Source organism: Gekko japonicus, unplaced genomic scaffold, assembly GCF_001447785.1.
Source record: "Gekko japonicus isolate JY-2015 unplaced genomic scaffold, Gekko_japonicus_V1.1 scaffold3549, whole genome shotgun sequence".
Classification (NCBI taxonomy): domain Eukaryota; kingdom Metazoa; phylum Chordata; class Lepidosauria; order Squamata; family Gekkonidae; genus Gekko; species Gekko japonicus.
The window spans coordinates 3,679-31,063 of record NW_015159815.1 but is presented as its reverse complement, the minus strand read 5'-3'; the positions used below and the strand labels follow the sequence as shown (position 1 = coordinate 31,063).

The window sequence follows — 27,385 nt, the reverse complement described above, 5'->3', positions numbered from 1 at the left end:
ATCTCCTTGCAGATTTAAACTGTAGGTTTTCATGCCAGACATACCTTGGTGTGATATCGAATTGACCACTAGTGGGAGCAAAGGACATGCAGAATGAACCCACCTCCCCACCCCACCCCGAAGAAACAGGAACTTACAAGCGAGGGAAACGGGAATGCAGAAACCACTTTCTAATGAAAAAATTGCAATAAGCAGAGTTTGGGCTGCAGAAACTTGATGGATTATCAAACAACACGTCCATTATTAGCAACGTTCAGTTGTAAATTTTCACATATGCAATCAAGCTTTCTTTTAGTGGCTTTCTGTTGAACTCTTGCTCTGAATTGTGATGTAGTTTGACTCTTTGATGATCAAAGGTTTGACAGCCCCTGATGTGAAGTCTGACCCTGTACTCAAATCCTTCACTTTCAGGGCCTTCCACCCCGCCCCAACCCCTCCCCCCTCCCCATTGCAGCCTCCCACAGCTGGCCCCATAGATGCGGGCAAGCCACTAGCACACCACGAGACAGCAGCCAAGAACACAGAAACACGGAACCACAAACAGTAGCCCTGTCCTGTGTATGCGCGGGTTCCTCTCACAATAACTTCATTCCAGCCTGGGCCGTCGTTACATCAGATGGGACAATATTCACGCCCCATTCAGAATGTACAGAGATGCTGTCTTCTTCCACAGAGGCCCCCAAAAAGGCTCCCCAATTTCTAGGAATTCTAGAACTTGGTTCCAGACCTCAGCAAACCTTGTAAAGAAATACACAACAACTCTTATAACCTTCTTGGGCTGCACGCCCCGGCTTTTGAGAAAACAACTTACGGGACATGAGTTTAGCGTTCAGATCTATATTTCTCCCACCTGGTTTACATGTGCATCATAATGATCCAGTAGAGTCCCGAGCTGGTTGGCTAGACTATACCACATCAAGTATCAAGCTTTGGATACCCTTTCTGAATGCCCCTTCCACAGTAAAGGAAACAACACCCTACAAGTAGAATATCAGCATCTCAACCCTCTCCGTGCTACACCTGTTATCTCCTTTCAGAAAGTCCTTTTTACAACTGGGGAGAATGCAAAAATGTGATCATCTGCTGCTGCTGTCTGGACTGGTACAGTCCATTCAATCACCTGCCGGCTGTATTGCCTTGTTACGTTTATGTATCATGTAAAATAACTGCTCAGACATCTTTTCCAGTCTTGTTCAATTCACTACAGTCATTGCTTTTTTTCACCCTCAGTTTTTCTTTCCCACTTTGGGGGGTTTTTTTGCTATCCTCGGGTACCCTGAACTCTTACACCAAGGGGCAAAACAGATCGCAGAAGGAAAGGGAACAGAGATCGAGGAATCGGACACAGGAAAGAACTGGAGGGCTAAGGAATTCACTGGGGGGAGGAGCTCAGTCCTAAGAGATATACTACAGCAGGTTCGCCAGACAGTCTCTGAGCAAGTGCAGAAGGCTACGGGAAGCACATGCAGACATGATACGGGACACTCCTGGGTTAGACCGGAAACACACCTCCAGCATTGGCAATTGGGGGGAGGAGGAGAGATGACGGGCTCTCACGGGGGTGCCCCTCGATCAGGGCTATTTTTGGGCAGGAACGCACAGGAACGGAGTTCCGGCTGGCTCCCGAGTTGGCCACGCCCAGCAGGAACGCATTAGCATAATAGGCCACACCCAACAGCAGGGACGCATTAGGATTGGCTACATTAGGGGTGTGTGGCCTAACATGCAAAGGAGTTCCTGCTACAAAAAAAGGCCCTGGTTTTTGACAACAAGCAAGGTAAACAGAATAAGAAGCAAAAGGTGGGTGTGGCTGGATGAGCACACTTCTGGTAACATGGGAATGCGGCCTAATATGCTAATGAGTGGTGCAGTCAGGGATGTGTGGCCTAATATGCTAATGAGATTCTGCTGCTGGGTGTGGCCTATTATGCTAATGAGTCCCTGCTGGACAGGGAGAATTTTCAGAGGGTGAGCAAACCAGGCGGCTTTCTTGAGGCCGTGCGGTCTCCAGTCGGATCAGCAAAGGAGGTGGGCACAGTTTTGTTGCTGACGCTAAGCGGGTCTTGCCCCGTTCAGGAGCCTGGAGGATAAAGCGCCCTGAAGTTTATATTAGAAGCTCTTTGGAGGCAAGGACAGGAAGGTGCAACGCGGCTTAAGGGCAGACGTCCAAGGTCAGCAGCGCACCTTTGGTGGCCACCAGTACTCCCTCTAAGCTGTGGAGTCTTGTGAGCAAAAATCCTACTTTGTGAGCTACTGGCATTAATGCTGTGAGCGAGCGATTTGGCTCCTGCCTCAATTAGTCTGCTCTGGAGCCCTCCTTCCTAAGCTAAGACAAAAAGGTGTGAGCCGGAGGCTAAAGAACGGTGAGCTGGCTCAACACTAACTCAGCTTAGAGGGAACACTGGATTTGATGCCACTTCCCGGTTCCCTGGGCATTAAAAAAATATTCCCCCCACTACCACTAAACTGCGGTGGCTCAGGTGGTTAAGACGCTGAACTGCAGGCTGTGGAAGGTTGGTAGTTCAGCAGTTCGAGGCCCGAGTGTGCCGCATGATGGAGTGAGTTCCCGTCTCTGGTTCCAGCTCCTGCCAACCTAGCAGTTCGAAAGCAAGAAATTGCAAGTAGATAAATAGGGACCACTTCGGTGGGAAGGGAACAGCGTTCCGTGCGCCTCGGTGTTTAGTCATGCCGGCCACATGACCAAGGAAACATCTTCGGACAGCGCTGGCTCTTCGGCTTTGAAACGGAGATGAGCACCGCAACCCTAGAGTCGGACGCGACTGGCTTTCGAGCAAGGGAACCTTTACCTTTACTTTACCACTAAACAAGAGGCGGGGACAGGGGATTCCCTACCCCCACTGGGGGGCTGACAACCCTACTTGCCCACACTCGTGAGAGAGTGAAAAGGATGCACACAGCTCCCCACTCTTGGTCCTTGTGTGTGTGCAAACATGCCCAAAGGGGTGGTGTTCATAGTGGGGGTGGGGGTGGCACTGGAGGGAATTTGGCCCGCAGCCCCTCGAAATCTGGTGGAGTCTGAAATGCAGCAGGTGAAAGGTGCTGTTCTGTGGACCAAATGAGGAAAGAAGGGACACGTTTTTACCAGGTTTGAGAAACCCAGAGGTTTTATGCTGACTGTCAGTCATGGGGGGCTGAAGGTGGAAAAGAATGTCCCTCCTTTCTGCACCGGGAGAGGTCACGGAAACTTGAGCTAACTCAGCCTCTCAAGTTCAAGCCCTCAGCAATAAAGGGTGAACTGAAATCTAGCACTGATTCAAAAAGCCACAAAATTTCCAAATTCAGTTTCTCCAGTTAGGATCCTGACCCTTTTCGGATCCCACTTTTCAAATGTGACTTTGGAGAGACATCCTTTCTCGGAAGAGACATTTTTTTTAGCATTTATTTACAGTAACTGGCCATTGCGTTGTAAAGCAATCGTTACGGGCTAGCCTCATCTCATTCTTGCTTTCGATTTTGTTTTTTTGTTCTGCTGCAAATCGTTTAAATCTAACACTTTTTTTTTTCCTGAGGGGAATACAAACAAAATCCTCATAAGTGAATTCCCGCAAGGAGGATTTGCTTGGGAATTTTGTCCATCCCCGCATCTCAGCCAAATTTAATTTCAGCTCCGTTTGGTGAGCATTAAACATTTGAGGGGGAGAGCGAAAATAACAGACTGTGGCTGAACACAGCGTCGGTGTGGGAATGAAAGGGTTTGGGGCCGTGGAGGCTGGCAGTGACCAGCTGCTGTTTTCATGAAAGGAGGGTGAGGAGAACAATGCTAGACAGGCCACTAACTATACAGTAGAGTTGCCAACTCTAGGTCAGGACATCCCTGGAAAATTGGGGGTTCAGCCTGGGAAGAGCATAATTCGGGCAGTGGTTCGGGCATAATTCGGGCATAATTCGGGCAGTGGTTCGGGCATAATTCGGGCAGTGGTTCGGGCATAATTCGGCTCAGTAGAGATGTGACGCTATAGAGTCCAGAGGAACCGATCTCCATAGTCGGTAGATCAGTTGTAATCCTAGGAATACTCCACCCCCCACCTGGAATTTAGCCACCCTAAGTTTGGCCTCATTTTTGAGAATATGAAATGACCGCAGCCCACTGTGTATAGTTGTGCGTGTTCTCCTTTAATTAAGCATTCCAGTGCGCTTCGTTTGCAGAATTTATTTCTGTCCAAGAAGCCGTGCTTAACGAGCAGTTAAAAAGCCGAAATCAAAGTGCTTGGAAATGACACCCTGTTCTCCAAAAACCCTTCAGATACTTTGGGGGTGGTGGCAAGGGTGTAGACTTTCCAATTTCCCGGGGGGGGGGGGCTGGGGCTGGGCCAGAGGCATTGCTTTGCTAGGAGCAAGGGTGGCTCCCGGGGGAGGCTGAGCACCTTCCTGAAAATTTTGGTGGGGGCTAACGCCCCACCGCCCCCACGAAGATTACGCCTATGGGTGGTGGGGGAGTGAACAAAAAACACTCTGCAACATGCCTTTAAGAATTGTTGTTGTGACTAATTGTTACTAATGTTTTTATTGCTTTTATCCTGTTTTATATGGGCTTTGCCCCTTGTAAGCCGCCCTGAGCCCGCTTTGCGGGGAGGGCGGGGTAAAAATCCCAACAAATAATAAATAAATAAATAAATAAATCAGCCTTGAGAAACAGTTCGGAGCCCAGGCAAAACCTGAGTTCAAATTCTGTTTTGTTTGAGAATTTAAAAAATGGGGTGTTTTTTGGAGGTGGGGGGGAGACGGCTGCTCCAGCTGGATGGGTGATAACGGCCTAACCCAGGTTACAAACCAGAAACTACCACAGTACTCTGCAAATAAGAGGCACACGGCGAAAGAGAAGATAAAGACCCACCTATCAGATAGGTCTAGGGAGTGCCTGCTCTCGAGGGAGGGCTGGCGGCTGGTATGCCTGCTCGATTCGGAAGCGGACTCAGCATCACTGCGCCCGTTTGCGGCAGAATCTACGCTACCATAGCGTCTGCCGGAGGAGGGGGGGAAGAGGAAGAGGATCAGCATACAACAGGCATAACACAAGCCAAACAGACAAAAACCAGGACCTTGTGGCATCCAGAGATTGCTCCAGATGGTTGTTAGGGAGTGGAGCGGGGGGGGACCGTTTGGCCCTCGAGGGCAAAGGAGGCTATGCACGGCTTAGACCTGAGTGAGACATTCAAAAACAGTTCACGTGACGGAAGTCCTCCCCCTCTCGAAGCCATTTGTTCAGAAAAATCACGTGACGAAGTTACCACCTGAGCCACACCCTCTGGGAAGTCATGTGATGGAGTTGAGTCACTCCCCCTCCCGAGTCACACGTTCAGAAATGTGACATCACAGAGTTACTCCCTGCGCCATACATTCAGAAGAGTCGTGTGATGGAGTCAAGTCACTCCCCTCCCGAGTCACATGTTCAGAAAAGTCACATGATGTAGTCACGACCCAATCTACATGTTTAGAAAAGTCATGTGATAGTTCCAGCTGCAGGCAGGGATGAGAAGGGCCTGAGTGAATACACAGGGGCAAGCACCCCATGCGATGGCTAGCTGTAATGCCCTGTACCTGGGGGTTGTTCTGTGTGTGTGTGTTTGTGTTTTGTGTGTGTATGGGTAAAAGATCAAGAGAGATGGAGAGACAGAGAGATGTTTACTCCATTTTTTCCTAAAAAGTTTTTAAAAAAATTGCATACAACTTCCCATAATCAGTAAAAAATAAATGGATTTTCTGTATTTAGAGGGAGTATATCTTAAGTTACTAAGGGCGGAAAAGAACAGGGGAGACTCTGCCCTTGTGATCTTCCAAGGGTCATTTGGTGAACCCCTGTTGGGGACCATCTCTGAACCACCCCCCATAGCACGCCCTCGTGTACCCCCTCCACCCATATTCTCTCTGCAAGGTAAGGGGATCTTTCCTTAGCAGAATGTCCTTGGGCCCTTTCCACGACACTTTCAGGCGCTTCCCACTTTACCTGATTGGCCGATGATCTGAGTAGTCCATCTCATAGTTCTCTGGGTAGGAGTCGTGGGATGCTCGCTGCTGGTGGCGCATGGGGTACTGGTGGACTGACGCATTGGGCTGGGAGGTGGTGTAGTATGGGGGCGGAATGCTATTGCTGGTCTCACTGCGGTAGTCGCTGTCCCGGTCGTCCACGGTGCTGTCGGGGTCGTCATCTGGAAAAGGGGGTCCGGCATCACACCAAGTGAGTCACGGAGCTAGCAAATGGCTTTCTATTATAACCAACAGCACACGGATACAGAAGAAAGGTTTGTGGACTGCGAGGATTCCTCACAAGTAGGGACAATGAACAGATACGGCCATTTCCACCCCCCCTTTTGAATTCCTCATCTGACAATGGGAACTTCGACTCGAACCTTGTTGGCCTTTAAGGTGCTACTGGACCCGCATCTTGCTTTTTAACTCCTCATATTGTCATTTAAGGCCCCCTGACATTTGCAGTAGATGCAACCCTTGTTCCCTCTAAGCTATGGAGTCTTGTGAGCAAAAAAATCTGCTTTGTGAGCTACTGGCATTGAAGTTGTGAGCGAGCGATTGGGCTACTGCCTAAATTAGTTTGCTCTGGAGCCAGGGGCCGTTTCGTAGAAAAAGAGCTAGGGGAACTCATTAGCATAACTCATTAGCATATGCCACACCCCCTGACATCACCGGAAGTGTGTCATAAGGCCACACCCCCTGACATCACCGGATAAAAAAAGAGCTGTGAACCACTAAACAGATATGCCCCAGTTCTTATCAGCAAAGGGTAACCCATGAGTGGAGTATGGAGAAACCACCAACAGCTTTTCCTAGCAAGGTGCCTGCTCCTTTAACAGCTGCAGGAACCCAAGCGGTGAGATGTGAAGAAACGGCTCTCCTGAATTCCTGCCGGTCAGTCATGACCTTCCAAGCCCCCCGTACCTCACCCGGGGAAACTGCGATCCCCCGCGATCCCCCCCGAAATGACCTCTGTCTGGAGCCATCTTTCCTGAGCTAAGACAGAAATGTGTGAGCTGGAGGCTAAAAAACTGTGAGCTAGCTCACACTAACTCAGCTTAGAGGGAATACTGGCTGCAACACAATGTTGAAAAATGCACAGATTCTAATGGGAGGGAGAGATCGGTATAAGGAAGGAGAAACGGGTGCAAAAAATCAGAACTCGCCCCCTTGGGTTTGTTTCTCACAAGGGACATCTGAAATTCTAATCAAATCAGACAGTTTTTGAAATTCTGTCTCACTGCTACTTGCTTCTCTCTGCACACCAGCTTGCGGGGGTGTGTGTCTCCTTTCAAGAAAAGCCAGACTGCTTAGTTTGTCAGGTAAAGGGGCAGGTTTCCTCTTGTTGAAATTTTCCTCCAAAGGATGGGCTTTACAATTCATTTAGGTCCATGGACTTAGGATCAAGAGTCAGGCCTTCTTCAGCCAAAGAGTGATTAACACATGGAATTCACAGCCGCAGGAGGTGGTGGCGGCGGCTACAAGCATGGACGGCTTCAAGTGGGAATTAGATAAGCATATGGAGCAGAGGGTCATCAGTGGCTATTAGCCACAAGGTATAGATAGGGACTCTCAGGCTGGGGCAAGGGATGCTCTGTATGCTTGGGGCTCGGCGGGGGGCAACAGTGGGAGGGCTTCTAGTGTCCTGGCCCCACTGCTGGACCTCCTGATGGCGCCTGGTGTTTTTGGCCACTGTGTGACAGAGTGTTGGACTAGATGGGCCTGATCCAACATTGGCTTCTCTTATGTTCTTATGCCTCTCAAATAGGTTGTGGAGCCCGACCTGCTGGGTCATCGTGACCTGTGAGCCCCCTACAGAGCTGCCATTTTTGGCTACTTTTTTTGGAAGGCTGTTGCTAACGTGTTTGTGCAGAGAGCAAGGCTGTCCCAGCGTGAAGGGGGCACAGAATCTGAAAACCAGCATCACGCAACACTATGACATCATTTCCAGTTGCATATCCAGAAGTGACATCATCACTGTGTTAGTGATACTTTAGGAATTCCCCAAATCTCTATGGTTTTTACCACAGAGTTTGGGGGAATTCCTAGAGTGTCATATGGTGCCATGCCATCACTTTTGGGTATGCAGCTTGAAATCCTGACCGGAGCAGCAGGATGGCGAAGCGAGTTTCACACAATAGGTCCTTTTTTGCCTAGGCTTGTACAAAGACTGGCTCCTCTTCTTTCTGTCACGTGACTGTGATGTCATGTGCCTTTCTGTTATGTGCTTTGTGGATCTCACGCTGCAGCCTAGGGGTTGAAGTTGGGCCCTGCATCTGAAAAGGGTGAGATAAACTAGACACAGCCGTGTCCTCATTGTCAGGGAGCTGACATATAGAGTGGAGGAGGGGAGTGACCACTGCCTGGTATTTTAACTTTCATTTCTTACTGCCTGAAAATACTCTGTTATCTATGGTCGAATCTGCATTTGTCTTTCCCACCGGTGTCCCAGCCTTCTGACACAGTCTTTAGAAAAGCTGTCTACATTTGGTGTCGTTCTCACACCTCAACAGTGCTAGCATACTTTTGCACGTCTGCATATGTCTGTTGCCCTTTCGTGGCGGCTTCACTGTCATTGCACCTCTGCACTGCTTTAAAAGAAGCTTCTCCAAACAACATTCAAACAAGCAGAGGGAAAGACGGCGTCACACCAGCATGAAACTGATTTAAAAATGCAAATGCAGATTCGACCTATGTATTTTATGTGCCTGACCTTGAGTGCCTAGCTGTGACACATTCCCTGAGAACTATCCTGTTGCCGGGGCCCGTTACTTCTGGAGGGCTCCTCCTAATGCCTTGATCGGCTACGCGCCTTTGAACCCAGTATATCTCCCATCCCCGTGCCTTTTCCGTTAGCCTTAACACAGATCCCGGAATGTAGATGTTCTGCCAATACGGTACCAATAAACTATACTTCTGAAGAAGAGAGTTGTTGGCTCTGATTGCTGCAGGAGTCTGACACTCGTGGCTGCCATGAGGAAGCTGCTGCCATTTTGTAGTCATTTAAAAGTACCACGAGGGCCCAATCCTGATCACGTCTGAAATGCAGCGGGCTGAGGCGCTCTTGTCCCCCCCCCTCCACATCTCATCAGGCACTGACACGGTTGCACCCTCCTCTGTAGCTATTTCAAAAAGGCAAACAGGTGACTTTAAAATGGCGGCAGTGTCCTTGTGGTTGCCACGAGAATGCCACCATGGCTAGTTTGGCCCCTAGACCACAGAAAAGGAAAGGAAGACCTTGGGGATACCATCAGGGGTGTGTTAAATTTGCTACCTGTTTCCGTGGCACATAACCACTGAAAACCAAGCTCCTTTTTGAATAACTCCGCCTTTCTGTTGGCATACTTCCAGACTAATTTCGACTTCTTGGGTCCCCCAAGAGTGTGATAGAACATCAGGAACTAGATTTTACGGATGTAAATTCCTAGTGTGTTAAAAACATAAGAGATGCCAATGTTGGATCAGGCCAAAGGCCCATCCAGTCCAACACTCTGTATCCCACAGTGGCCAGAAATACCAGTGCTATCAGGAGGTCCACCAGTGGGGCCAGGACATTAGAAGCCCTCCCACTGCTGACCCCCCCCCCCAAGCACCAAGAAGACAGAGCATCCCTTGCCCCAGAGTCCCTATCTACACCTTGTGGCTAATAGCCACTGATGGACCTCTGCTCCATATGCTTCTCTAATTCCCTTTTGAAGCCGTCCATGCTTGTAGCCGCCACCACTTCCTGTGGCAGTGAATTCCAAGTGTTAATCACTCTTTGGGTGAAGAAGTACTTCCTCTTATCCGTTCTAACCCGACTGCTCAGCAATTTCATGGAGTGCCCACGAGTTCTTGTATTGTGAGAAAGGGAGAAAAGTACCTCTTTCTCTACCTGTTCTTTCCCATGCATAATCTTATAAACCTCGCTCATGTCACCCCTCAGTCGTTGTTTCTCCAAGCTAAAGAGCCCGAAGCGCTTTAACCTTTCCTCATAGGGAAAGTGTTCCAACCCTTTTATCATTCGAGTTGCCCTTTTCTGCACTTTTTCCAAAGCTATAATATCCTTTTTAAGGTGTTCTACAGGAATTAGGTCCTGTGCAGGGTGGCAGGGAATTCTGATGGTTTCAAGAAAGGAAAGGACCAGTTGGGGAACAGAAGATGCAAATTTGGGGGTTATAGAGCATGAGGATACCAGAAGGAGAACAACAACAACAATTTAAAAAAAAACATGGAAAAAGAGAGGAGAGTACAGAGAGTTCAGCAAGGAGAATGAAGAACTTCTGAAAGAAAGTAAAAATGCAATCCGAGAGGTGAAAAAGGGAGCCAACACTGAGAACAGAAAAAGAGGCACATCATGCTGCACGGATAAGCAGAAAACTGTTTAGTCATGCCCAGGGGTCATTTCATAGAAAAAGAGGTGCAGGAGCTCATTAGCATAACTCATTAGCATATGCCACACACCCTGACATCACCGGACGTGTGTAAGAAGGCAACACCCACCGCTCAGGCTCCACTGAACTGTTTTGGATTGCTAGCTATTTGGGGGGGGGGAACGTGCAGATCTGTCCTCGCAGAGGAGGAAGAGCTTGTACCTGAAGGCGGGCCGGGGGGGGGGCTCTGCAACTTACCTGGCTGCTTATTGCTCCTCGTGGCCCGACTGAGGGCTGCTGGGAGCACAGGGCGGGGCTTGTTGCATGTGCCCGCCCCCTGAGCTCCTTACTGCCGGAGCTCTGCTCCTGTGCGCTCCTGCACGAAATGACCCCTGGTCATGCCAAGTGGGTTTTTTTTTGGGGGGGGGAGAATGCTTACTTTTTGTGGCTATCAATGGAATGGAGTGAGGAGAGAAGAAAAGGGAGGGCAAGGGGGTGTACATGAGGGAATACAGGCTGGAGCCCCTCAGCAAGCAAATCTATCCCGATTGAATCTCAGCCCCGAAGGGCTAGTCATCCATGCAGCGGAGTGAGGCAGCCACAAAATGGCAGAAGGCTGAGGTGGCAGCATGGAAGGCAGAGGAGGTTTTATATATTTTTTTCCAAGTTCCCTCCACATTAGAAGAAGAAGAAGAAGCGATTGGATTTATACCCCGCCTTTCACTACCCAATCACCTCTCAGAGCCGCTTACAATCACCTTCCTTTCCCCTCCCCACAACAGACACCCTGTGAGGGAGGTGGGGCTGAGAGAGCTCTTTCAAGGACTGCTTGTGAGAGAACAGCTCTGAAAAAACTTGCGACTGACCCAAGGTCACACCAGCAGCTGCATGTGGAGGAGTGGGGAATCAAACCTGGTTCTCCCAGATCAGAGTCCGCACTCCTAACCACTACATCAAACTGGCTCTCCCTGGCAATAAAACACTAGCAGAACATGCAAAGGCCAAGCTTGGACTTTTCTCCCTCATTTGTTGATTCCCTCCCCCATTTATAGAGAATTTTTACATGGAGGAACATTAAGAATATGACCTGGTATAGAAATATTGATTTCTACAAGTCTCCTGTGATGACATTCTATGTCTCTGTTTCCTGTGCAGGCCAAATGGTCCAGGGCAGACCAGATGGCCTGAACAACCTCAATAACCATGCCATATAACCACACATTCTTTCACACCTCTAAGTGGAAGAGCTAGACTTCAAGGCGCCTGCTTTAAGGCTACATGGGCCATGTCACGTACATCATGGAGAAGCTGGAAGTTGGTCTCGTGAGGGACAAAGAACTGTTTTGTGAATTGGACCACATGGTTGAGCAAAGATGGATTTTTCCTTCAAAATCCCTTGGACTGTTTGGATATTCCTGAACTTGGTAAATATGTATCTTTTACTGTGTAGTTAATGCAAATCGCCTTAGGCTTGTTATTTTGGTAAACTCTGGTAGTCTGTGCTAAACTCTGTACTAAATAAAGATTCCTCTGATTGTTAAAATTGTCTTTGATGTTGTACCTGAATTCCAAGGCTAAATCTTGTGGCCTAAATGCTCACCATATACGCTACTAATCGAAAGTAAAAAGTGTGCATCTCTGGGAGTGAGTTGCTAATGTGTTAAGTTCCAGATACCAACTGAGAGTATGAACCTCTAATCTCAGGTTGGGGGGAACTACTGTAGAGGTTCTGGTGGCATATGGTTCTGAAAACCAGAGAGGGTATAGACTACCTCTCGGGTTGTTGTTTAATGTACTGTAAAAGTACAGGGTTCCCTCCCATTCCTGGACTGGCTTGGGTGGGAAATACCTGTACACCTGTCCCCCGCTGTCTGAAGCAGTATGACACATTCTGTCTCCTCAGAATATTGCCACCTCATTTTGCTGTGTGTGGGCACCAAGCCAACCTGCTCTGAGTTCAAGGCCAAACCAAAAACTTGCATAGAACTAACATTTTCTCCCCTTCTCCCCCTGACACCCCACATTTTTTATTTTTTCTAGAAAATCCTATCTGTGTGTACTCAGAAGGAAGCCCCACTGAGTTCAATGGAACTTACTCCCAAGAAGGTGTACCTAGGATGGCACTAGGGCAACTGAGCCTCTGGCTAGGGCAGGGGATTTCCTCCCCCCCAAGTTCCCATTTCAAGCAGCAGCAGTGGTGGTGGGGATTAAAAATTCAAATACATAAAAAGTTTTAATTAATAAACACATACTGGCATCGCCGGCACGATGGTATCACTTCTGGGGAATACCTGGCAGTGACGACAGTGACTCTAGGAATCACCGGAAACTCTGTGGTTTTACCATAGAGTTTTCAGTGATTCCTAGAGCTACTGCATTGTTTCCAGGTATTCCCTAGAAGTGACATCATCATGAGGGTGACAGTCCCCCCCATGTTTCCCCCCCCCATACCGGTTGCCTCAGCCTGGCAACCCTAGATAGCAGCTTAAAGAATATTTTGCCCATCCATACTTTGAACAAAATATTACAATTGCACAAATTAGGTTGGAGCCAGATTAATTCATTTTTTAAACTGAGCACTGTTGGCAGTTTTGAAAAAAATGGCCCCTTTCCTTAGCACTCCTTGAGGAATACCCTTCATTTGATTACCCGAAATGTGAGAGCCAGCCGCCGAATATGCGACTTGCTTTTCGGAGTCATACGAAATTTCTACCCGTGTCATTATTATTGGGACGGCCCAGGGTCTCATTCTAGGGGCCCCTTGCCAGGGAACATGTGAAAGGTAAGGCTGAACGAATGTTCCCCATTTATTTTATTTTTAGTTTTGCTCCGGGTTCTCCGTTTTTCGCTGCCTGTTACAAGCGGGTCGGCATCAAGTATGCACGCTGTACAATTGGGAGTGTCAATGTCTAGGGTATTTCTGTGTCATTTATCAGTATCATGTTTCAGCTCATTTTTGGACACACAAAATAACATTGAAAGGGGCATTCATTCTTGCCCCGGGGAAGATTTTGAAGCGAGGATGCAATGGCATGCAAAGAAAGAATCAGGGGTGTGATTTGCACAAAGGAGAAGCAAGAGTGGGTCGAAATAGCAACAGCGTGAAATCTGAAACCATCCCTAGTGAAAGAGCTCTGAGAAGCTCCCCTGTTGGTTCTGCCCAGGGGTCGTTTCGTAGAAAAAGAGGTTCAGGAGCTCAATAGCATAACTCAATAGCATAACTTGTTTGCATATGCCACACCCCCTGACATCACAGGAAGTGTGTCAGAAGGCAACACCCACCGCTCAGGCTCCACTGGACTGTTTTGGATGGCTACCTATTGGGGGGGGGGACGTGCAGATCTGTCCTCGCAGAGGAGGGAGAGCTTGTACCTGAATAAAACTTGGTCTTAAAGGTGCCACTGGACTGTTTTGGACCGGGGGAGGGGGGGCCTCTGCAGCTTCCCTGGCTGCTTCTTGTTCTGATTGAGGGCTGCTGGGAGCAGGGGGTGGGGCTTGTTGCATGTGCCCGCCCCCTGGGCTCGTTACTATCGGAGCTCCGCTCCTGTGCGCTCCTGCAGGAAATGACCCCTGGTTCTGCCCACAGCACATGAGTGCACAGAGTGGTCGCGGAGCCACCAGCTATCAACAAGGGTCATTTCCGCATTTGCCTGCCACTCCGGGTTTTCTCAGTGTCCGAGTCGAGGGAATTTAAGTCCAGGGCAAAACAGCATCCAAATAACCCCGGGGCAACAGCAGGCTGAAACCGGGCTGACCACTGAAGCGAGGGAATGTAGTGCAGAATGGGGGGGGGGAAACCCAGAATAAAAAGAAGGCTGAACTCTATATTAATGCAGAATTGGGGGGGGAATCTGGATTAAAAAGAAGGTTGAATTTGATTTTAGTGCAGAATTCCTTGGAGGACCCTGTGGTGGACACGGATTAAAAGGAGAGTGCAGGAAGGGCCACGAGAAACGCCCCTCTCTGGATCATGCCCTAACCCTTTCCCACTGTTCCCCTGAGCCGCCAGTGTCGTGACTATGCCTTCTGAAAAAGGTGAACTTGCTAGAATCGGACTTGTCCTCAGTCAGAGAGATAGCGAAAAGTCTCTGGGGAGGGGGTCGGGAGGTTTCGGATACTTACTTTGTTGATCTCCCCAGCCAAAATAATTCCAGTTGCCTATAAAGAAAGCCAAAAGACATGTCCCTTTGAGAGACAGGCCCACTCTTAACACAGCCAATACTTTCAGTTCCAGAAGGGAAGAAGAGATGCCGGGGGAGGACTCTGCAGTCAGATGTGCATCGGGCACTGAAGTCAGGCTCGAAGGCAAAGAACCTTTCCGTCCAATGTCTGTCCTCCAACCACTGATCAGCAGAGGCAGGCGGCCTTTGAACACAGAGGTTCCATTGATCCAGGGGTCATTCCGTAGAAAAAGAGGTGCAGGAGCTCATTCGCATAACTCATCAGCATAACCTATTTGCATATGCCACACCCCCTGTCATCACCGGACGTGTGTCAGAAGGCAACACCCCACCGCTCAGGCTCCACTGGACTGTTTTGGATGGCTAGCTATTGGGGGGGGGACGTGCAGATCTAGCCTCGCAGAGGAGGGAGAGCTTGTACCTGAATAAAACCTGGTCTTAAAGGTGCCACTGGACCGTTTTGGACCGGGGTGGGGGGCTGCTGGGAGCAGGGGGCGGGGCTTGTGTGCATGTGCCCGCGCCCTGGGCTCTTTACTGCCGGACACATCCCTAATGTAGCCAATCCTCCAAGAGCTGACAGAGCTCTTCTTACAGGGTCTAATGTAAGCTCTTGGAGGATTGGCTACATCAGGGGTTTGTGGCCTAATATGCAAAGGAGTCCCTGCTACAAAAAGAGCCCACACACCCCTAACGTAGCCCATCCTCCAAGAACTTACAGAGCTCTTCTTACAGGGGCTACTGCAAGCTCTTGGAGGATTGGCTACATTAGGGGTGTGTCGCCTAATATGCAAAGGAGTTCCTGCTACAAAAAGAGCCCTGGACTCACGACACACCTCTAATGTAGCCAATCTCCACCTGAGACCCTGGAGAGCTATAGAGGGGGCTGTGGCTCAGTGGCAGAGCATCTGCTTGGCGTGCAGAAGGTCTCAGGTTCAATCCCCGGCATCTCCAGTTGACGGGACCAGGCAGTACGTGATGTGAAAGACCTCCGCCTGAGACCCTACAGAGCTACAGAGGAGGCTGTGGCTCAGTGGCAGAGCATCTGCTTGGCGTGCAGAAGGTCCCAGGTTCAATCCCCGGCATCTCCCGTTGACAGGACCAGGCAGTAGGTGATGTGAAAGGCCTTTCTCTGCCTGAGACCCTGGTGAGCCACTGCCAGTCTGAGTAGGCAATACTGACCTTTATGGACGAAGGGTCTGACTCAGTATAAGGCAGCTTCGTGCGTTACCTTGTGGCATGGCCACAGTTGGGTCACTCCACTGAGCCCTCCTTCCTTAACACCCCCCGGGGGTTCCACTTCACCTTCCTAGTACATATGGACGCTTTTCAGCCCAGGGGGACTGTGTCCCCCACCCAGTACTGTTCAACAGTCAACGGAAGGTGGGGGAACATGGTGGGAGGGGGGACAAAGGGAAGAGGTAGGAAAACACAGAGGGAAGGGTTGCGAAGAAACGGTGGAAGCAATGACTCTTTCTCTGGCCACCCACTCTGGCCAATCTCCTCAAGAGCTGAGCGATACCGACACCCAAATACAGTGGTGGTGGGGGGGAGGTATATAATAAGCCTGTGCTGGGTGGGGGGGAGCACCCCACAGGTATGAAATTCACTTACAGCACTGTGAGCCCGGCACTGGAAGGGGTTTCTCTTGCTCTTCCCGGAACGAATACTGTCGGGGAGGGGGCAGAGGGAGAGGAAATGAAAAGCAAAAGGGTCAGCATGGCGTTTGAAAACAGAACAACAGCCTTGCAGGGCTCTTTTTGTAGCAGGAGCTCCTTTGCATATTAGGCGACACGCCCCCTAAGGTAGCCAATCCTCCAAGAGCTTACAGGGCTCTTCTTACGGGGGCTACTGTAAGCTCTTGGAGGATTGGCTACTTTAGGGGGCGTGTCACCCAATATGCAAAGGAGCTCCTGCTACAAAAAGAGCCCTGCACACACCCCTAATGTAGCCAATCCTCCAAGAGCTTACAGAGCTCTTCTTACAGGGGCTACTGTAAGCTCTTGGAGGATTGGCTACCTTAGGGGACGTGTCGCCTAATATGCAAAGGAGCTCCTGCTACAAAAAGAGCCCTGACAGGTATTCCCCCCCACACATACACTGTGAGGATCAAAGAGCTGTGTTGCTTAGATTGTAATTTCTTTCCTCCAGAGACTAATCCCTAATGATGTGAATGCAATTCTTCAGGTATGTGAAGAGCCATCATGTGGAAGATGACAAAGAGTTGCCCTTGGCCACTTCACCAGCCAAGCTGCTATTAGCATGTCAGAATGGAGGGGGGGGGAGAGAAAATCCATCGGTTTTTAGAGGGTACCTTTCCTTCCCCCTGTTAAGTGCTAATAACTGCACAGGAAGCCCTGTTTGGATTAGCGAAAACAACAGAAGGTTGAAGGGTTAAATCCCTCCTCCTCCTCCTTTCCATGTGGATCGTAGAAACCTATAGCCAAAAGGGACCTCAAGGGTCATCTAGTCCAACCCTCCTGCACAATGCGGGAAATTCACAACTACCTCCCATCCCCAGTCCCCCAATGACGCCCCTGCTCTATGCCCAGAGGAAGGCAAAAAAACCTCCAGGATCCCTAGGCCAGTCTGGTCTGGAGGAAAATTCCTTCCTGACCCCAAAGTGGTGATTGGCATTACCCTGGGCGTGTAAGAAAGGGCCATGAGAACTAAGCACTGAGGCAACCCTTCCTGCCCTCCCGTCTCACAATCTGCCTACGTTCACAGAATCAGCGTTGCTGTCAGATGGCCATTTAGCCTCTGATTTTAAAACCTCCAAAGAAGGAGAGCCCACCATCTCCTGAGTAAGCCCGTTCTACTGAAGAACCGCGAAGTCCTTCCTACTGTTTAGCCAAAACCCCTTTTGATTTAATGTCAATCCGTTGGTTCTGGTCTGACCTTCTTGGCAACTCTGCTCCACCCTTCAATTACTTGAAAGATCTGATCAGAAATGTGTGGGCATGCGGCTGCCATTTGTCTCTTAAAGACTGAGATCCAGGATCTCTATTCTGCCACGGTCCCTTGACAATCCCTCCCTTCAGGCCCTCTGGTATTCCACTGCCACTCTGTCTCTAGCAATACGACTGGCACAAACATTTGGAATGAGAATCATGAATCTCCAGCATTCTGCAGGACATAGACTAAAGCCTCACTTGCACAGTCCATTTTTGGTTTTTCGTTATGAACAGGCGGAATCTTTAGAGCTGGAATGAACTGAAAATGATTGGCGGTCGGCAGGGCCAGCCCCAGCTTATTTTGCACCCTAGGCAAGGATCCCTTCTGCCGCCCCCCGTGCGCTGCCCCCTCCCCTCCTCCCTTGGGTGCTGCTTGCTGCCACCGGCCAGAGGATTTCCGCACCGACTGACCCACTTTGCCCAGGTGCTGCCTCGCCCAGCACCTTTCCCGGCTCCTGCCGACGGAGCCTCCCACAGGCTGGCAGGTCACAGGAATGGGCCACGCTGGGTAGGGGGGCTTTTGGCGGGGGGGCCGGGTGCAGTTTGGCGCCCCTAAGGGCCAGCCCACTCTAGGCGAACGCCTAGTTCACCTAGTGAGCGAGCCGGCCCTGGCGGTGGGTGTCTATATTTCTCTGCTGGGTAACATTCACAATCCGCGGGTGGCGGACTGACAGATATCCTTCTTGGAACTGCTTAGTCTGTAGGTACAATCCACAATCCGAAATAGTCTCATAAGAAAGTCTGCAGAAATTACTAGCTCTCAAAAAATGCTTATTATCATCTCATCTCTCCAGAAGTTGCTAGAAGTTACATTTGGAAAGACTGGTAAGCTTTGCAGACTTCCCTAGGAGACTTTTAAATTATCAGTATATTATTTATTAACCCTTAAAATAGACAGGTTGTCCTGTTTCCTTGATTTCCCCTTTCCTTTTCTACAGCTTATAACAGCTCTGTGTTTGTGCAGGGGCAGTGGGGAGAGGGTTTGATCACATCATATATATGGGTTGAAAAAGGAGAATCTACTCTGCTTGATTTACAAACTCTTCCTGGTCTTAAAGACTCTCTCTTCCTTTTGCTTCTTTGCATGTCTCTCTCTCTCTCTCTGCTTTTTTGCATTCTCTTTTTTTCCTCTTGTTCCTGTTGTCAATTTGATATTACACCAGTTTATGTCAGGCATTAAAACCTGCAGCTTAAATCTGCAGGGAGATAATGCTAGACCTAAGGCAGTGCAATATCGAATCGACTACTACCCTACTGGGAACAAAACATGTGCAGAACAGAACACACTCCCCCTTCCCCCGAAGAAGCAGCAACTTACAAGTGAGGAAAATGAGGATGTGGAAAAGCCCTTTCTCTCTACCTACAAAATATCCCATTTTAAACCCAGGAGAGAGGCTGGATTAGGCGTCATTCACTCACATCATCCTGGTCTCGCATGGCATTGAGCTGCTCCAGTTTTTTGGCCCAATAGCGGGCTTCTTCCTCGGGGATATCTGCATGGGAAGAGAGAGAGAGAGATGGAACTAGTTCATACAATCAGCAGCACCAAAAGGCGACCTGTTCTGCAGCATTATAGGCTACTGTATATTGGTTGAAGGATAATCACTCTTAATACAGAGATATGTCAGGCCTCCCATCCCCCCTAAGTGGAGGCACAGACAGAACAGGGAAGCATGCAGAGATGTGACAGACAGCCTCCTTTGAATTTTATGTTCATGGGAGCAGTTTGGGATTTGTTTCTTAACTAAACATAAAGGGAAAAGCCTGTGCCAAATTCCGCGCCAGGCAAAGTACAATCTTGTATGATAGTCTTTCCGTGTCCGTATTTCTTCCTTTTTCTTTTTTGGTATAGCAAAAGCCAGCATTGCACAGCGGCACAGAGCACGGTGTGTAAGTATGTGTGTGTGTGTGAGAGAGAGACATGAGAGGTCTCTGGTTTAATTCTCACCTCTGACACAGGCTGGTCAGATGGCCTCGGTGGTGATGGAAAATGTCATTGTCACAGATGACCTATGATGTTGACCCTGTAGGGTTTCCAAGGCAAGAGACGTTCAGAGGTGGTTTGCCCTTGCCTGCCTCTGCGTAGCAACCCTGGACTTCCTTGGCGGTCTCCCATCCAAATACTAACCAGGGTCGACCCTGCTTAGCTTCCGAGAGCTGATGAGATTGGGGTCGCTTGGACCTGAGGGCCAGTGGCCTCGGGCAAGTCATTCTTTCTCACCTTCAGCCCTTCCCATCTGCAGTAAGAACGCTGGCCTACCAAAGAGGGCTGTTGTCAGGATTACAAGGGGGGGGGGGCTCAGAAACGCTTTGACAAGACTCTGTACAAGGGAAACGTTAGCGGGGACTGTACCCAGTGGCAGTTCGAAGCGGGTATCCAAGAGGATGCGATGGAAGGTGGGGTCCTTGGTCCCAGAGATCTCGTTGTCGGTCATGATGACGTGAGAGTCGAGGGTGACCCACTCCCCCGGGCCTTCCTGCAAAAGGGGCGGGGGAGGCAGGAAAAGAGAGAAGAGTTTTTGCACCAGCTTGAGAACGGTGAAACTAGAGATTCTGCACTGCAGGAAATCTCAGCTGGATCAGACCAAGGGTCCACCTAGTCCAGTATCCTACTCAGGGCTATTTTGGGGCAGGAACGCACAGGAACGGAGTTCTGGCTGGCTTCAGAATTGTCCACACCCACTACAGACAAAACCTCTGCGTGCATGACTATAGAGGAAAGACATGGAGAGCTACACCCCCCCCCGGCAACTCCGAGGCGGGCAGGCGGGGTGGGGGGGGGGGGCCTGGAAGGATCGGTGAGGCATTTAAATGTCTCCCCGTGCCTTCCCTGGCCTGCCCAAGGCCGGCTTGCCCGCATACCCCACAGCTGTGGGGTGCCCGGGCAAGTCAAGGGAAGGCAGTTTAAACTGCCTCCCCTTCCCTTCAAGGGGGAGGCTTGCCCGGGCTCCCCAAGGGAAGGCATGGGGGTGTGGACTAATCTGCTAATGAGATTCTGCTGTTGGGTGTGGCCTATTATGCTAATGAGTTCCTGCTGGGCTTTTACTACAAAAAAAGCCCGTTCCTACTTACAACAATGGCCAACAAGATTTATGTATTGCGTTACTTTATTCTAGTTGTTCCTGCGCATTCCTTGGACAGCACAGGCGACAAACAAGCAAGTATTGGAGCACATAAAACTGGATGTGTCGTCGGAAGGAAAAATCATAAAACGGTGACTGACTTATTTTGGCCGTGTCATGCAGAAGAACTCGCTAGAAAAAGCAATTGGGATTGGGCTGGTTAGCAGAAAAAGGAAACCGGGCTGCCAAAGAACATGGTGTCTAGACACCATAAATGTCAACACCAGCCTGAGCATGGAACGACTAAAGAAATAGTACAAGATCGGAAAACGTGGTGAGAGCTGGCCCATAGAACATTTAAAACATTTATTATAATAATCCCTTATTTTAAAAAAAACACCATACTCCCTAAGGTTGCCAGGTATGGCCTGGGAACCAGGGGGAGACCGGGAGGTAGGGTCAGAGGGGGGTGGCCATCGATCACATTTGGGGAAACCCAGAAGTGACATAATGTCTCTCTAGGAATCACAACTCTCTTGGTGATTCCTAGAAAGGGCTGATGCCACGTCTGGGTTTTCTCCAGAAACGGCATCAATCCTGACTAGGAAACGCTGCAAACTCTGTGGTTTCACCATAGAGTTTCTGGTGCTTCCTAGAGAAGCATGATGTCACATTCAGGGTTTTCCTGGAAGTGACGTGACAGCAGCCCTGACAGCTTTAAAAAACGCCCGCTGCCAGTGGGCATTTGGGCTCACTCATCCCCAGTGAGAGTACGGCATCCCTACCTCACACCAATACTTTACCCTTTCCTCTTAGCAGGCCCATAGCTACAGTGAGGCTTTTGGGGGCTTCGCCCCCTTTCTTAAAGGCACAGCCCCACAATAATTTATCCTGTATATGCTTCCCCCTCAATCATTTTAAACATTTTTTAAAAGGCGTGCACTCCTTTAAGCAGAGTGTGTGCTGTAGTTGATTAATTCCTGCACTGAGCAAGGGGGTTGGAGTAGGTGACCTCTAGGATCCCTTCTAAATCTGTATCAAGAAACGGGTCTCCTTTAAAAGACTTCTTCTGCCTCAGTGTTAGCTTTCTTGACTATAGAAGTCATCACCCCCACCTGCTGGCTTGTTCTGATAATGGTTGCTTAGGCTGGCAGAAGTGATTCACTTGCAGCATCTGAGGACTGTCTTCCAAAGTGGCTGACAGCTTGCAATTTACAGAGATATGTTCTGGTCACAACTTTCTATTAGTTAAATGGCTTTTCTTTCTGCACTGAGAACTTCAGCCCCACGAGGGGGGGGAAATTGCCCCACAAGCCACAAAATCCTGGGTTGCAATCATACGCACCATTAGACCTGACATAGGCGCGAATGCCGGGCATATTTAAAGGGAGTGATCAGACAGCAACATCTGGGAAGCGTCCCGCAGCCGTCAGCAACCCGTGCTGCTCCACTGCAGAAGCGGAGTTAAAAGACACCAGGGAAAGTCCAGTAGTAAATGGGTTCTGATAGGCCATGGACGCAGGGCCGGCTCGAGGTGCTTCTGCGCCCTAGGCGAGGCTGTCTTATGGCGCAGATGCCAACCTCCCGGTGGGGCCTGGAGACCTGGAGACCTCTGGAGCCAGCCACCCTTTTGCTGCCACCACCACTGCCTCCCCCCCCGCCGCCACCACCACCAAAGGGGGGGAGGAGGGGGGGAGGCACAGCTTGGCGCCCCATCGAGGGCCCGGCGCTCTAGGCAAATGCCTACTTCGCCTAGTGGGTGAGCCGGCCCTGCATGGACGGGCTTTTCCCTGTCTGATCACTCAAGCATGCTCTGAAGCTGTCGGGATGATCTGATCAGGCCATCCCGACTCTGTGCAGTTGTTTTTTTCCGCCTTCACAGTATGCGCATCATCACACACTCCATAGGGAGCCCTCAGTGCGGAGGTGCGATTCCTCGATTCCTCGTTTAAGCACATGGAAAACAAACAGCAAAAAAAAGAAACAAAGACTCACCCATAGTTGCGTCTGATTACATACTGACAGGCTGTGGCCGCAGTTTCAAAGGGAGGTGTGATCTGGCAACTGCGTGTCAAATTCCTCCGGAGGAAATAGCCTCGCTTCCCCTCTGCTTCAACTGGCACATGTAACCGCAACCCTGGCTATGGACCTGCCTCCTAGGGAAACTTCGAGACCCGGGTGTGCCGCGTGACGGAGTGAGCTCCTGTCTCCGGCCCCAGCGCCTGCCAACCTAGCCGCTCGAAAGCAAGAAACTACAAGTAGATACATAGGTACCGTTTCGGTGGGAAGGGAACAGTGTTCCGTGTGCCTCGGCCTCTAGTCATGTCGGCCACGTGACCACGGAAACGTCTTCGGACAGCGCTGGCTCTTCGGCTTGGAAACAGAGATGAGCACCGCATCGCTAGGATTCGACTGGCTTTCGAGCAAGGGAAACCTTTACCTTTACCTAACCAGAACTATACATAGGATGTATTCTGTATGTAGATGAGGATATATACCTTTCCCCATACAGGCCCCAAAGAGCACTTCGGTCAGGGTCACAACACCGCAAAGTGACCCCGGGTCCTAAAGAGGCCAGGGTTTGCTGCCACAAGGGCCAGGTCCTTCTCGGTGGCGGCTCCTACCTGGTGGAATGAGCTCCCGGAGGAGATCAGGACCCTGCGGGACCTCTTGCAGTTCCTCAGGGCCTGTAAGACGGAGCTCTTCCGCCAGGCTTTTGAGTAGGAGCCGCTGCTGCCACCACCACCGAGTAACTGCAGAGCAGGACCGCCGGGTTGGGCCGACTGGCCACCTGGAACATCTTGGCCCATGGCATCCCCCCTCTTTGATCCCATGGCGATATACAATAGGGAGTGAGTATTTTCGTTGCTAATGTATCCTGCAAGATGCGAGTTTTTGTTTTAATTGTTTTAACTTGTCCTATTTTTATTGCACTTGGTGGCTTGATTGCTTTGATCCTGTCATATGTTATTGCACAGCTGTGCCTATGTGAGCCGCCCTGAGCCCGCTTGCGGGGAGGGCAGGGTATAAGTGAAATAAAATAAAATAAATAAATAAATAAATAAATATATCCTACGTAGCTGAGTTATTCCCCTCTCGCACACACAAAAGGGTTCCCAGGATTGAGAGACACAAATGGAAGTCTATACACACCTCATTGGATTGCCGAATTGTGCGTAGAGGGATCCAAACTGTGCCCACCATGGTGTCCCAAATGAGACCTTTATTCCACACCTCCACTGTCAACCCGAGGTCCAGGCGATTGATTTCACTAGAAGAGAGGCATATGTATTAGCCCATACTGGATATACCATGCCTACAACGCAGGGCTCTTTTTTAAGCAGGAACTCCTTTGCATATTAGGCGACACACCTCTAATGTAGCCAATCCTCCAAGAGCTTACAGAGCTCTTCTTACAGGGGCTACTGTAAACTTTGGAGGATTGGGTACATTAGGGGTGTGTCACCTAATATGCAAAGGAGTCCCTGCTACAAAAAGAGCCCTGCGCCACGTGTGCAGGTTATTAAGGGCAGAATGAGCCTTTATTTGCCCACCTTTCCTGCCATCTCACCCCACCCCAGCCCCGACCATCACCACATTTCTTTTTTTTTTGGTAAACAAGTTTTTTATTTTCATAGGAATTCGACATTTGAAATTCAATCATTTACACTTTTCCATTGTTTACCCCATTCCCGTTTCCTCCCTTCCCCTCTGTGGCTTCCCGCAATGCTTTCCCCCCAACTCCACCTTGCTATACTTCATCCATTATATCATTTTCTTATCATTACAATCTCAAGATAACATCATTTGACTTAATATTGATCTAAACATATTAAATTTTGTTTCACATCCCAGTTCTTTTCCAGATATATTTTAAAGTCACTCCATTCTTCAAAAAACACGTCGTCTTCTTTGTTATTCAACTTTTTTGTGATTTTATCCATTTCAGCCATGAACAGAACTTTTTGTATCCAGTCTTCAATCTCTGGTACTTTCTCTGTTTTCCAGCATTGTGCATAGATCATTCTCGCTGTTGTTATTAAGTACCAGAGTAAAGTCTTTTTAGTCGTATTGACTTCTTCCATTTTAAGTCCCAAAAGCAGAATTTCCGGTGCTTTTTTGAAAGAGCATTTCAGTATTTTTTGCATTTCAATGTGGACTTTTGTCCAAAAGTCTACAGCTTTCTCACAAGTCCACCACATATGGTAAAATGAGCCCTCATGGTTCTTACATTTCCAACATTTATTTGACATATTCTGGTTCATATTTGCGCTCTATCTAATCACAATACAGACAGAGGGGAGGTCTGCAGCGACAAGAGGAAGCAGAAGGGGAGAGAAGAATTAAAGACTATAGGAAGAAAAAAACTGCAGAACTGGCAGTGTTGGGCACAGTTCTGTGTTACTGAGCAGGGACTCCTTCCCCTCAGACCTCATTCACAAAACTCACCCACTGGTTCCAGCTGGACAAGGGAAGATGGATGTTTAAAGATATGAAAGTCCACCACATTTAGACTGGCTTCTGCAATTTTGTGTTGAGCTGGGATGAGGAGCCGCTGGCAGCAAAACACCGAAGGCCATGAAGAATACACTGGCTTGGCGAGACAGCAAGGCAGAAATCAGATGCCAGAAAAGCAAATCGATTTCTGCCAATTGGATTTTTTTATTATTAAAAACACCCACAAATCTAGAGGAGCAGATTGCCTTGCTGAAAAGTAAATGGGCGGAGAATCCTTAGAACCTATTTTGAGATACAGCCCAAAGTAGAGAATATAAATGAACGACAAGCCATAAAAATATACCATCTTCATTAGAGCAAATTATTGAAAGGTTGATGTCATCTGTGGTTTTCAGCACCTTCAAAGCACAAGGGAAGACTAGGTTAAGTCATGCCCTATGAGACTATATTTTTTGCATACCACTGCACGCTGAAAGGGTCAAGCTGCTATTACAGCCAGGGGTCATTTCCTGCAGGAGCACCCAGGAGCGGAGCTCCAACAGTAAAGAGCCCAGGGGGCAGACACATGCAACAAGCCCCACCCCCTGCTCCCAGCAGCCCTCAGTCCGAGCAAGAAGCAGCCAGGTAAGTTGTAGAGCCCCCCCCAGCCCAAAACAGTCCAGTTTGAGAGCCAGTTTGGTGTAGTGGTTAAGTGCGCGGACTCTAATCTGGGAGAACCGTGTTTGATTCCCCACTCCTCCACTTGCACCTGGCTGGATGACCTAGGGCAAGCCGTAGTTCTGATAACAGCTGTCCTTGAAAAAGAGCAGTTTCTGTCAGAGCTCTCTCAGCCCCACCTACCTCACAGGTCTGTTGTGGGGAGGGGAAGGGAAAGGAGTTTGTAAGCCATTCTGAGACACCTTTGGGTAGTGAAGGGCGGGGTATAAATCCAATCTCTTCTTCTTCTTCTTCAGTGGCACCTTGTTACCATGGGTGCTTGTGTTTGCATTTCTGTGTTGTGTTGATGCTGCCTGTATGGGTTTCATGTCTGTATATCTGTGCATTGGGGACGCAGGGATTGTTGCTGTTTGTGGAGCTTTGCCTTGCATCGCATGCTTGCCTAGGAATAGACGAGACCTGTGCTGCCTGCTGCTTCTACAGACCATGTGCTTCCCTGGAATTCATCCCATGATGCATCGGGACAGAGGAGACCCAGCGCCATTGCACCTAACTTGGACCCTTGGAAAACAACAGCGAACCCCACCATTGCTAATCTGTGGGAAACCAGGTAACTCACCCCCGCTATCTGGTTTGGGCATCAAAAAGACAACATACTATTTATGACTCTGGGCCAGCAACATCTCTGCAAGTCAAAGGTTGCCAATGGAAATGGAGGTTCACACCTCACCACATGGCCCCCGCTTTGATGTAGGATAGAATATCTGCATATTGCCCCCTTCCCCTTATTAGGACGTCACCCCCTTTGGACCTATAGCCATAGGATAGAGGACGGTCCCTGAGGATTTATGGCAGGTAAGGCCATGCCCAAAACATAGCTTTTAAAAAGAGAAACACGGCTTTGTTTCTCTCTCTCTCGAGCCTCCTTCCCTTAGCGTGCACCAAGGTGCTTCAGGTGACTCTCTAAGTTCCCCGGAGTCGCGACCAGGGAACGCGCACGTGGCTTGGCTGGTCCACCAGTTGATGCTTTGGCTGCCCTTCTTTTCTAAGAGGAGATTTCTTCTCAGCGGACCTCAGATAAGTATGACCGCACACCTGTAAAGTCATCCCCCTTATTTGATGCTTTTGTTATTTTCCATGCTGATTGTGTCTATTTCCTATTGTAACTAAGGAGCTTGTGCGAATCTTGTATGTATCTGTTTTTGTATGTCTGAAGAAACTGCTTTAGTAAAGGCAACATTTATTCATAAAACCTAGTGTGTTGTCTGACTTCCTGGGAAATAGCGAGCGTTCGAAGCCAATCTGACCTCTGGATACACGGGACTAGAACTCACACAAACGTCTGCGGCTGTAATTTAGTCGATTTGGGCTCCCGGAACCATCCTTAGAGGAGTTCGGGTAACAACCTTTAAGACCAAGTTTTATTCAGGTACAAGCTCTCCCTCCTCTACGAGGACAGATCTGCACGTTCCCCCCCCCAATAGCTAGCAATCCAAAACAGTCCAGTGGCGTCTGAGCGGTGGGTGTTGCCTTCTGACACACTTCCGGTGATGTCAGGGGGTGTGGCCTATGCAAATAAGTTATGCTAACGGGCTCCTGCACCTCTTTTTCTACGAAATGACCCCTGGTTACAGCAATGCTTAAATTAGTATCTGGGCCATTTAAATGAAAGGAGTTGATGGGACTGTCCAGTCAAGCAATCATTTGCATATCCTTTTCAGGATATTTCTTTGTGA

At 49.3% G+C, this 27,385-nt stretch overlaps 1 protein-coding gene across 1 annotated transcript in view; it reads right to left on the bottom strand.

Annotated features, from left to right (window-relative positions):
- Positions 1–27,385, bottom strand: part of UNC13A (unc-13 homolog A (C. elegans)) — a gene marked incomplete at both ends in the record, with an annotated part of 142,203 nt that overhangs the window by 112,504 nt on the left and 2,314 nt on the right. The window contains 6 exons of the mRNA XM_015407752.1: positions 5,966–6,167; positions 14,463–14,498; positions 16,133–16,187; positions 18,892–18,965; positions 19,826–19,949; positions 23,688–23,805. Coding sequence (XP_015263238.1) covers positions 5,966–6,167; positions 14,463–14,498; positions 16,133–16,187; positions 18,892–18,965; positions 19,826–19,949; positions 23,688–23,805 — 609 coding nt within the window. The remainder of the gene's footprint in view (positions 1–5,965; positions 6,168–14,462; positions 14,499–16,132; positions 16,188–18,891; positions 18,966–19,825; positions 19,950–23,687; positions 23,806–27,385) is intronic.